At 37.6% G+C, this 12,508-nt stretch overlaps 1 protein-coding gene across 1 annotated transcript in view; it reads right to left on the bottom strand.

Moving 5' to 3' along the window:
• Positions 1–12,508, bottom strand: part of tgfbr3 (transforming growth factor, beta receptor III) — a 122,283-nt gene that overhangs the window by 51,307 nt on the left and 58,468 nt on the right. Inside the window, exon 4 of the mRNA XM_051896724.1 lies at positions 4,258–4,395. Coding sequence (XP_051752684.1) covers positions 4,258–4,395 — 138 coding nt within the window. The remainder of the gene's footprint in view (positions 1–4,257; positions 4,396–12,508) is intronic.

The raw sequence follows: 12,508 nt of genomic DNA, 5'->3' as shown, positions 1-12,508 counted from the left end.
TTACAGTCTTATCTTCTTACTCTTGCATTTCATTCATTATAACTCTTGGTTTCTTAAATTTAGTGATGTCTTTTTATTATTACTGTGTCTTTTATTTTATTCTTTTCTCTGTACAGCACAGTGGTCAACTTTCGTTGTGTTTATTTATGCTTTATAAATAAATGAAATGAAATGAAAATGAAATGAAATGTCCTTGGGGTTCCCCCCACACAACAGGACTTCTGAATTCCATCATGTTGAATATTTACGATTTGAGATCGGTGTGTCCCCGACGTTCTTCGGAGCAGATTCAATCACTCTTAACACACATCATGCCACAGAAAAATCTGATAAGATAATTTGTAGAGCCATCAAGATAATCGGGACTTTACCTAGGATTGTCGGAAGGGGAGAACTGAGCCCAAAATTGGCCCGATTATCTTGTAGTGTGTGGGTGCCTTAAAACTAAATGTGTTAAAAATAATTTTCATTAATTGAAAAATAACACTGAAAAATATATAAGCCTCAAACTCAAATAACCTAAACGGAAATCAGAAATGTTGCTTTAGCAACTAACAAATAAAAAAGAAAAAATTACTAAAACTAAAAGTGAAACAAAAATAAATTAAATCTAAACTGAAATATATAAAAATAATAAAATTAACTAAAACTAAAATGAAACTAAAAAATAAAAGCTCATTCAAAATATAAATAAATACTACAATAGCATATAAAAAATAATAATGAATAAAAGAAGAACATGTTATCGCTTTAAAAAAAATCCATTATGAAAGTCCATTTCCCATCCTGGGGTGCGTTTCCCAAAGCAAACTATGGTCGCAAGTTCCGTCATTACCAATAGAGTTCGATGTGACTTACGACCATAGTTGACTAACCATGCTTTCGGGAAATGCACCCCAGGATAGCAATGCTTATGATTAGAGATCCTGACCAGTCCACTTTCATTTTCTCATTAAGCCTGACTAAATACGGTTGGCTATTCGGGGGGTGGCTTTCTTTACTTAAACCAGCTCCAGCTCTCCTCTGAGCTCCCTCAGCGCAGGGAGGAACGCCCTGGATCTTGTCATCTTGTTATTTTGGGGTGAAGAGGAGTGAAGTAACTCTGTTCTGTTTCACAGGATGGCTGGAAAACAATAATGTTGTCAGGGAGAGTTGTTGTTGCTGATCTCATTGGTTATTTGTAAGTAATGTTGCTTCGATCAAAACAGTGTCTCAATGGTTTCCATGAATAAACAACTCCATGACAACCAAATGAGAGATTCCTTGTGTGTGTGTGTGTGTGTGTGTGTGTGTGTGTGTGTGTGTGTGTGTGTGTGTGTGTGTGTGTGTGTGTGTGTGAATATCCTCTGCCGTGCAGTAAATACTAAATGGTTTGGATTTAAAATATGTGTGTAGATATGGATTCTGATTATGTTCCAGGCAAGATGTTTTGAAAGCAGATACAGAGAAAAGACAAATCTCAAAGGAGATCTTTTTAGTATCTCAATTGTTTGTCCTATAGTAGATAACAATATGCCTCATTCATAAAACACATGAATGAAAGTGTATAAATCGTTTTTTAAAAGACAGAGATATAATGTATGGGAAAAAAGAAAAATCTTAATTTAGATTTACGCCATTGATAATGTGATTTAAAGAGTGTTAATTAAAGTCTAACAAAAATAGTGACAGGCCATTTCTTCCGTATTGTGAAGTACATCAGAGTGAAACAGATTATCGAAAAAGAAATAAAATATTGGGCGGGGAATTGGTTCTTTTCATCATTTGTTGATTGGATGGAGGCAGATCTGAATGTGAGATTGCAGTCAACTGTTAGTAAGAGAAAGAGTTTAAATGGACTAAATGATTGGAGAAGTCTGCCATATGTCACCAGAATGGTCAAACATTTGTAAAAAATAAATAAATAAATAAATAAATAAAAAATGAAACTTGCATGGATGGTGAAATTTTATTTCATGTCAACTTTAATATAAAAAAGATGGATGACAATACAGTACTATGTTCAGTCCTGTAATAACATCCAGATATTTGATCGTTTTGTAATTTAAGTTCAGAAAATATGCAGTATATTTTGATACTTACTAATATTAATTTACCAGCATCTCACATTAAATAATTTTGATAATATATCCACAAGCATGATTAAGGCGGTGAAATTCATTCCATACCAAACACTACAGTTGCCAAAAGTACCGACTTCGGTACCAATCAGTACTGAAAGTTTAAAAATGCGACGCTTTGAGCGCTGTTGAGCAGATTCGTAAACACCTCTGATTGGCCACTGTGTTGACGCGCTCATCAGATATGTCTGTGATTGGCTACAATGATCAACGCACAGGGGCGTTTGAAAGCATATGGAACTGTTTGAATTTGAAAGCGTTTTGAAAGCAGGAGAGGGAGCATTTGAAAGCAGGCATCTATCAGCGGACTAGTCCACGACTCCTAAGTGTATCTGTGTAAGCACTCGGTGAAGAGCTTCATTGATGATTATTTACAATGTTTTTGAAGCGTTGATCATTGAAGCCAAACGCAGACATATCTGATGAGTGTGTTAACACAATGGCTAATCAGAGATGTTTACGAATTCGCTCAACAGCGCTCAAAGCGTCACATTTTTAAAATTTCAGTACCGACTGTTACCGAAGTCGGTTTTGGCAACTCTAGTGTTTGGTATGGAATGAATTCTTTTGACAACTCTACCAAACACTATGTATGTTTACAAATGCTCTCATTTTCGTCAAACAGAATGCATCCAGTCCGATTCCAGATTCTGAAAGTTCTGTGTAAAGTAGTTTTGAACCCTAAATGTTGCAATTCAATTCACATATTCATTTACATGTGTATTACACTGCATTTGGAAATAATGTATAATGTCACTAGACCTACCACAAGTATAATTGTCATTTTTGCCTTGATGACATATGACAGCTTTCTTTTTAGATTTATGTGAATAGAGCATTTAAACAAATATTTAGTAAATATTCAGTCTCATCCACTGACCAGTTTATAAGACATGAGACGCAATTAAGAATTAAGTAAGACACGTTCATATGATATAAAACGTATGAAAAACATATGCATCATGGCACTGTGCCTGTGCATTGAAGAATTTACATGCTTATTTATTCCTTTTGATTGGATTATTTCAGTCCCCCTTTCAATCTGAGCATAATTTCATTCGGAATAAGCTCAAATGTATCGATTAAGGTGTTTACATGAAGGCTTTTCAGTTCAATTGAGCCCTCAATCCGATTATAAACAAATTATTTGGGTGCATGTATACATAGCTATTGAGGGGACACATACATCCCCAAAACTATGCAGATGGTCTTACAAATAATTTACACACACACACAAAAAAATGTTTAGCTTGAGTTTCACAAATGATGCTGTCCTGCTGCTCAGATTTTTTTTTTTTTTTTTTTACTGAAAGCGTCCCGTCATCTCACATATGTCTCCTCTAGAGTTCCAGTAGAGCTCTCTGCAGAATTTTAAATTGCCAAGATATAAAACTCTGCAATCCAAAGTCAGAGATCTCAACATGAACATTTCTCATTAAAGTTTTCCCAGACCAAATAATATGAGCCATGCAATTCACATTATCAACCTTACACTCTTATGTCAACAATTGTCTCATTTGTGTCCATTTTTTTGATAAAAAGTTGATGCATATCTGAGATCTCTACGTCTCCTGAGCTATGAAAGAGCACCCACTGAGCAATAAGTGTTTCTGTGGCGAAAGCGATGGGTAAAGCAGTGGGGAACAGAGCGAGGCCACAAATAGAGAAAAAACGCGACACCGTCTCGCCACCAAACATCCTTTTCGGCAGCGTGGTGAACATCCACAGCAGTCAATATAAACCTGTGAGCCTGTGCCAGATGCAATTACACAAGCCTCTGTCTGAAAGATGGTTGTGTTGGCATGGGGTGTGTTTACGTGTGTATATGTGTGCGTGTGAGCATGTTTGTGTTTCCTCTTGGTACACACACCTGAATGCATCTTTGAGCTAGTAAGACCTCTGCTGACAGGAGAGTGGAGAAGTTTATTTGAGGAGGGTAAGATGAGCCAAAGAGAGTGTAAATGAATTGTGTGTTTAAAGATGCTTGTTGATTTGGAATGAATGAGAACCTGAATATTTATTGCTGAGAAAATGTAGATGGAGTTGGCTCAGAAGCAATGCTGTGGAGGAAGGAGAGAAAGAGAGAGAGAGAGTGATAGAGTGATGGTTTGAGAGTCATAAAGCAGCTCAGACTCACATGGAAGATGCGTTTGACTCCTGAGACCAGTTTCTCTGTCCGAACCTTCCAGAGGACGGGCTGAGGGGAGTTCAGGACAAAGACCAGTGGTTTCTGGTGCATTTGCAGAGACTGGATGGGCCGCAGATGTAACGCCACCTGAAAACAGCAAAGAATGGGGTCAAATGAGAGCGAGAGAGAAAGGAAATGACATGAAAAGCATACAGTGCTGAAGACAATGAGGACTTTCACTAAAGACAGGAAGGACACATGGAGCTCTGAACTGTATAAAGTCCACAGAGCTTTTTGGCCTTTTACGGGTTTTTTTTAAACAGCTTACACACAAAAACCTTACTTGTCACACAATTTCTGAAACCTGACACTCAAACACCAGAACCACACACCAAATCTGAAAAACCATACACTAATTCTCTGTTTTCGCCTCAGTTTTCAGTTTCATAAAACACTTTTTGCCGCACACAATTCTCTATGTAACGCACAAAAATCTAACAGGAAGTATCTCGATTTCCTTTTTCAAACCACTGTTTCTGTTCAACTACACATGGTTGATGTATTTCTTTTCTTTCGTACTGTGTAATACTTTGTTCACAACCACAAATGCTTACAGTGAAAAATAAATAGTTTGGTTTCAATCTTGCTTTCGTGATGCTGTGAATTTTTCAACATCTCTCTGCCAATTACTTTCAATCTTGTACAGAAATGTACATAGGAGCTCATGACAGAAGAGCTTTAGGTTTTTAATAACTGTGTGTATATGATATATCCAAAAACAGAATATTATGGCAAAGGTGTTTGCAACGTATGACAAATGTTTGCTTTTGAGATGTTGTTTGTGATATTTTGAATGCAGTGCTTCATTTTGCAAGAGATGTGAGGCATTTTGTACTTTGTGTGTGCAATTCTTGGATTTGTGTGTAAAGTTTTGAAAAAAAAAGAGGCAAAGTTTTGAAAATGTGTGTAAGCAGTTGAAGAAAAACTGTAAAGTACACATTTTTGGTCTACAACAATTTTAGGGAATTCAGTGACACTTTTTAATATTCAACTTTTGTGAAATGAAAATTGTCAAAAATATCAAGGTGGTACAACTGTCGAAAAATGAAGAAAAAGCCTCATTAAAATGATTGTATTCTTTAACAAAAAAGTAGAGTAGCTTGACATATAAACACACACACACACACACAAAATGTTGTTAAATTTTATTTGATGCTTTGAAAATGTTTTTTAGAAAAAAGTTTTTTTTTTTTTTTTTTATTCATATTAAACCAACATGCATTTCTACAAACTTGTCATCTGCATTTAAAAATAGATTTTTAAAAATATTTTTAATTTTCTTTGTCTGGTCACTCTTATTTCTCATCGACTCTCAAACACTGATTTCACCTTTGCTCTCGAGTCACATTGTAGCCTACATCTCACATAATATTTTAAGCACAAATAAAGCTGCTTATTTTATTTTATATATGGGATTAGCCTACGGCTATACAAATCATGCTAGCAAAGCTTTTATTTATATCATAAATAAATCCTGCTTCAACAGTTAAAATTGAAATCCACCCTCGACTCTATTTGCATTTATGGCGAACACACGTAAGGTTGCGGCCCCAATGAGTAGAGCCTCACTGTCATAAAAACCTCTCTTTCCTCCAAACATCTCTCCTGTCCTCTTTTCTGTTTCTATTCCATCCCCTCCTTGGTTGCATTCTGTAGTTGTTGCAGTAATGTTAGTGCCAAAAACATGACTACAGCAGCACTGTGGACGCCTGTTACTCCTTATCAGAGTTTGTGCTATTTATGTCTCCACCCCACTGATAATCGCACAGTGACTGAGAAAGCCGTGTTTTTCTTTGGAAGGCCACAATATGTGGCCTCACTGGTATTTGAACTTTCACACACAAGCTCTTTTGTTCAAAACAGAGAGCTGTACAGCAAGGATGGGTTGATTAATAAGGTTGAAGAGTTTATATAGATTTTTTTGTATTTTTAGTTTTAGCTTTTAGTCTTTATATAAGTTTAAAAAGTTTATTTTTGGGCAATAAAATGGTACAGATATTTAGCCTATTTATTTGTTGAATATCTGCAAGTTACACGACTTAAGCCGGGTGCACACTGTGCGATTTATAATAGTCCTTTATGATTGTTGCTTGTCAGACTGTACGAACATGATCCTCATGTCACACTGTGGGATCTCAGATGTCATTTATGTCAGACTGTGCGCCAGTTAAGATGTGTTAAAAATGGACGTACACATGGAAACTTGGTTTTACATCATCAACCCATACACGTTCGGTGACTGTGAGCTGAATTACACTGAAATGGTGGCTAACAAAAAAATGTCTTGTCTTGAAAAAAGAAGACAATTTGACGTTCGTCGTAGGACTGCAGGGCTGTATGCCAAAACTTCTGACACTGCCAGAATATCGTCGGAGGTTAAATTTTATCATTAAATGATTAGTTCACTTCAGAATTAAAATTTCCTGATAATTTACTCACCCCCATGTCAACCAAGATGTTTATGTCTTTCTTTCTTCAGTCGAAAAGAAATGAAGGTTTTTAAGGAAAACATTCCAGGATTTTTCTCCAAGACTTCCACCTATATCACAGATTTTAGCCTAGGATAATAGGAATCTTTTAGGATTCTCAAAATTTGTCTCGGATGACCAAATCTTGGCCAAAATTTCAGTGTGTACCCACCTTTAATGGCTACACGATCACATAATCTGCATTATTTTTTAAATGCTGGTGTTTGCATGAAGGTTTATGAAATACATTTTTTTTTTTTTTTTAAATATTAGTCTTATTAGTCGGTGAAAACTAATATTTTTTTTTTTTTTTTTTGAATATATATACTTTGCATTTCCCTATAGACAGTGTAAAGAGACAAACAAAGCTGTGGATTTGGATTCTGTCACTTCAAATATTAAAAAATCTGTTTCAGATTTTGAGGAGACATTTAGTTGGTGTTTTGTTGCACTATACCCGGTCTTGCAGCCTCTGACAGGGCCCTATGGGCCAAATATAACCTGCTGATTTAGGGCCTGCGGTGGGGTCGAAACCAAACTCCATTCCAGACATGGTTTGATTAACTACCTCTCAACACTGACCTGACAAACAAGCACTGCCTCATCACCTTTAGAGCTTTATTACTCACCCTCTTCATCCATCAGGCACTGACCGATTACCTGCACTTCAATTCGCAATCATTCGAAATAAAAATAACTTCTGTTTCTGTTAAATTTATATATATACAATATAATCAATTTCTGTTTGTTCCTCACACAAAGATTTAATACTGCTTCAAAAGATCACGATTATGAAACTTTTATGATGTTTTGTGTTGGATGCTTGGAAGTTGCATTCATTGTATTTGCAAGGAAAAGAGTGACCAGTACATTCTTCAGTATTTCTCCTGGAATGAAATGATGGTGAGTAAATGATGACAGATTTTTTATTTATTATTATTATTATTTTGGGGTGAACCATTATTTTAAACTCTGAGAGGTCACCCTGAATATTTCATATAGTTTGAAGCAGTTTTGCTAAAATATTCTATAATTTTAATATAAATTTGAAAAATTTAAAGTAAAAAAAAAAACATTGCCTGAAAAAATATTTTTGAAAATAATGATTAAGATATGTACACTCACTTATAGTTTACTTAGTTTACTTAATTTTCATTTTGGGGTGAACCATTCTTTCAAAATCTCAGAGGTCATCCTGGATATTTCATATGGTTTGAAATAGTTCCTTTCACAGTTGGTCCTTCAGATTTTACTGATCTAAACCTGATTCTCAGGCTAATACTATTTCATGCTTGAGAACATATTCTCACGACTACATCAGAACAGCCAGTGTCAAATTATTCACTTAACAAATTAGTCAGTTAAGCAATCAGACACTGAAAACTTAATTTGGAAATGATATTATCTTAGATCCAGTCAAAACACAACTACAAAGACTTTGCTTTGATGCAGTTACTCAGTGTGTAAGATAAGGAAAAGTTCAATTGAATTGCAAATGAAAACTTTATTAATGCATTTATTATTATTTGTAACTGAATCATTGCATTATTTGATACCTACTCTTGAGTGCAACATTCAGGCCTAGAAGGTTATGTCCATCCAAACTATTTCTTAGATTTATGTTTATAGCGGAGAACTGTGTAGAAGTGCCTTATGACTTTTATGACCCCATTTATGTACTGTGCATTATTGAGTATGACTCAGGGTAAAGGAGACCTCATCCGCATGGTAAAAAATCAACATGTCCCATATGAGACACTTGATGTGCCTTGTGACTTTCTCTTGTGTGCATCTATCCACCAGATCACAGGCTGTCACATTTTCATATTATGGTTCAAATGGTGCTCAATAGCGCCCTCTATGTAGCCACAATGTGCTCTTGATACTCCTTTTGTAAAACTACATTACCAAATTGTGGATTTGATGTTGTAATTTACTGTACATTACTGAGTATGACTCAGGGCAAAATTTCCATTTGGGACATGTCCCAAATGGAACACCTGATGTGGACATGTGGTCTTGTCCACAAGATCACAGGCTGTCATTGTCTTCCTATGGTTAAAAAGGTGCTCAATAGCACCCCCTATGTAGCTTCAATGTGCCCTAGATACACCTTTCTGGCAAAACTTATGGCTGAGGATGTCATTTGGGACAGGATCAGTGTGTGCCTAGTCCAACAATTCCGAATGAGATAAAAGAGCAGTAATCCTTGCCATTTCAAGATGTCCGTTTTAGAGGAAGCAGATGTGTTCATGGATGGAACGGTGATGTGTTTATGTGCTGCCCTAAATGACAAGCAGTTGAGTTACATCTCAAGTGAGCTCTGACCGAGGTTTGGAGCAGCGTAATAAGCATCTCCCCTGCAGATTTGAGCCTATGTGGGAGGAAGCTGGAGTAAATGAGAGTGTTTAGCAACAAGTGCAATAAAAGTGCGGCAATAATCATAACAGTTGGGCCTTGGGAGAGTTGAGAATGGAAGATATTACAGAGTGCTTATCGCAAAGGGTCTGGCAGACACAGCACAAACTCAGACGCACAAGCAAGAGACCATCGCTTTTTGTTCCACTGTTTTTTCCTCCACTCACTTGCCTTCCTAATGTCTGTACTCAGTGGAAAATTTTCAATGAGCATCTAATAGGCCTATCTACCCAAGCCTCCCGCTTGGCTCAGTCTGAGCAGACATTCACAAACAAATCCTACCTGCATGGAAAGATTTTGAGTGGGGAGGAAAAAACTAAACTGATAAATGGATCAACTTGCTGAATAATTAAAGGGGTCATTCACCCAAAAGTAAAAATTCTGTCATCATTTACTCACCTTCATGTTGTTCTAAACCCATAACACTTTAATTCATCTTTGAAACACGAACCTAAGAGATTTCTCTCCTTCCAATGAAAGTTATTACACCAACATTTTGATGCTTCAAAAAGTTCATAGAGATTGTAAAAGAAATCCACATCATTTGAGTGGTTTAACCCATGCTTTCTGAAGAGACATGATCACTTTATATTATGAACAGTTTTAATTTAGGCTTTTATTCAAGTATAAACACTGATAAACGCACATACCTAAAGCAAATATGGTAAGCAGAAACTCAAACATGCTTGCTTGATGTGCGAAGCAATGAGGTTCGTTCTTGCGCGTCAAGCACAGCAACCTGTGTTTCGAAGATAAATAAAAGTCTTGCGTGTTTAGAATGACACGAGATTGAGTAAATGATGATAATTTTTATTTTTGGGTGAACTACGTATTTCAGCAAGAAACAGAAAAAGAAACAGGAGGGAAGTTTTGTCTGAATAAGGCGATGCAAAGAGTCATAAGGAGAGGGGCACGAGCACAAACTCTCCTGGTTGTAAAAATCGTGGAATTTCAGAATCAGACAGAAACAATTCCAAAAAAGTGAGTCATTAAGAGGAGGCAAAAACACAGTCGTGCTGCCGTTCCAAAACTGCTCCAAGGTGAGAAGCAAATTATCTTGGCTAGGCATGAGCTAAAAACCCAGCTCTCCAGGGTGAGCTCACATACTCAGCATCACACATTGGCAATGCTGGGAATTGGGAGCGTTGATTAGTCCCACATCGCACAGGTTCTGTGAAACTCCATCTGCGATGCTGTAATGCATCTGTAATGCATGCACAAACTGAACAATATAAAAGGGTTTACAAAGGATTTCTATAGAAATTCAATATCATACATGTTCATAGAGAAATTTAGTCTTGCGTAGCCTGACCCTCAGACTGATGGCAGAAGGTCTGGACTCTATCGCAGCTTTCACTGGCCAAGGACCGCCCAAGAGGACATTTGACTGATATGGACGCAACCAATCACAGTTCCTTTTGTTCTGCGTCATGTTTATGGGCGTGCAACGTAAAGTCGATGTCCCTACAATAACAGACCGTGTGCATCTAATAAATGCAAGTTTACTGCAACAATGGAGCCGCGAACTTCACATACTTTTGAAAATCCAGTGTTTAGTTGATCCTGGTAAGCGCTCATTGTCACAGGTGTAAACACGACAGCGTTCTTCTTCTACGAGGGCGTTTGGCGTCACAGCATTTTTTTCTAGGCAGACCGTTACATCCTGGACATCCTGTAAATTTCAACCAACCAGATGACGAATTCAAAAATCCTAAAGTGTTTCCAGTTAAGTGTGCCATATGCATCAGATGTTCAGCCAACGGTCTGTGGGCGTGATGTCTGAGGCTGAGACTAAGAGAAATTAGTTCATCCTTCTATTTTGCATGTACAGAAGGCATACAGATAATTAATTTCACTGCACACACACATATCTCTTTCCACTGACAAGGTGTCACTGGTTGTTCTTAAACCCGCTGGTCCTCAACCAGCTACTACTAACGTTAGTTGTTCATCATAACTAACATTAGGAAGCTGCAAGATTGCATTCAACTGCCTCCATTTTTTGGTGCAATGCCCAAAATCTCAAAATCCAATCAACAACCGATGGATAGAACCAAGTCCACATTTCTTTTTCGATAATCTGTTATGCTTAAACGTACTTCACAGTAAGGAAGAAAAGATCTGTTGCGGCTTCCGTTTAATTGCAACTTTAAAATATGTTCTCAAAATCAGCAGTAAGACTTATAAACAAAAGCAGCGATGTACTATATTTGTTTGTAGACTGGCAGAGTGTGTAGTAACATATTATTTTAAGTCATCATTTACCCCTTTTCCACCAACATGAACCGGGTGCTAGTTCAGAGCTAGTGCCGGTTCGGGGTTGGTTCGACTGACGAGCCTTCTAAGAACCAGTTTGCCTTTCCGTGGGCTAGAGAGCCACCACAGAGCCAGGTCTTAAGTCACTGTATACGTCTCATCTTTCCCAGCAATGCTAGTGCGGCAGCGCTAACCACAAACACACTAACCCAATCTCACGCAATTCGTACGTATTTTACGAGGTGGCTAATTCGTACGAATTCATACGACCTCACTCGTATCATTTAATTCGTTTTTTGCTAAATCGTATGTATTTTTTTATATACAGTTATATTTATGGGCTTTTTGTGCCTTTACTCAGATAGGACAGTAGAGAGCAGACAGGAAAGCATTAGGCAGAGAGGGGGCAGGATCGGCAAAGGACCTCGAGACGGGAATCGAACTCGGGTCACCGTGAACGCATTTGCCGCTTGTGTCGGCGCGCTAACCACTATGCTATCGGTGCCGACAAATCGTACGTATTTTACGAGTTGCCAAATTCGTATGAATTTGTACGAATGACCTACCCCTAACCCTGCCCCTAAACCTACCAGTCACTGGGGTTTAGACAAATCGAACAAGTGAGGTTGTACGAATTTGTACGAAGTAGCCACCTCGTAAAATACGTAAGAATTTGTCATGAGATAGCATTGAACACACCAGGCTTGTTCGAGATTCAACTACCTTGCGCAGACCAAGGGCGTATGACATCAAAGTACCGCGAGAGAGATACAAAAGCATAAGGAGTTGTAAGCTCTCCAAATGCTCTTCGCTCTCCAAACTAGGTACTTTGATGTCATAGTGTCATACGCCGATCGGTCTGCGCAGCCCAGACGCATCTCGAACAAGCCTTCCATTAACAATGGCAGACATTGCATTACTATTGATGCTCATGGCTTTGCGAACATACATCGGCGTCCAAACACGCCGAATCCAACACGTTCGTGCAGCTCGCCATAATCTGCATATACGGAGATTACAATTGAACTGCTATTAGCTCGATTAGCTGCTATTTAAAA

This window comes from Ctenopharyngodon idella, chromosome 6 (assembly GCF_019924925.1).
Source record: "Ctenopharyngodon idella isolate HZGC_01 chromosome 6, HZGC01, whole genome shotgun sequence".
Classification (NCBI taxonomy): Eukaryota; Metazoa; Chordata; class Actinopteri; order Cypriniformes; family Xenocyprididae; genus Ctenopharyngodon; species Ctenopharyngodon idella.
This window is presented reverse-complemented; position numbering and strand designations above follow the sequence as displayed.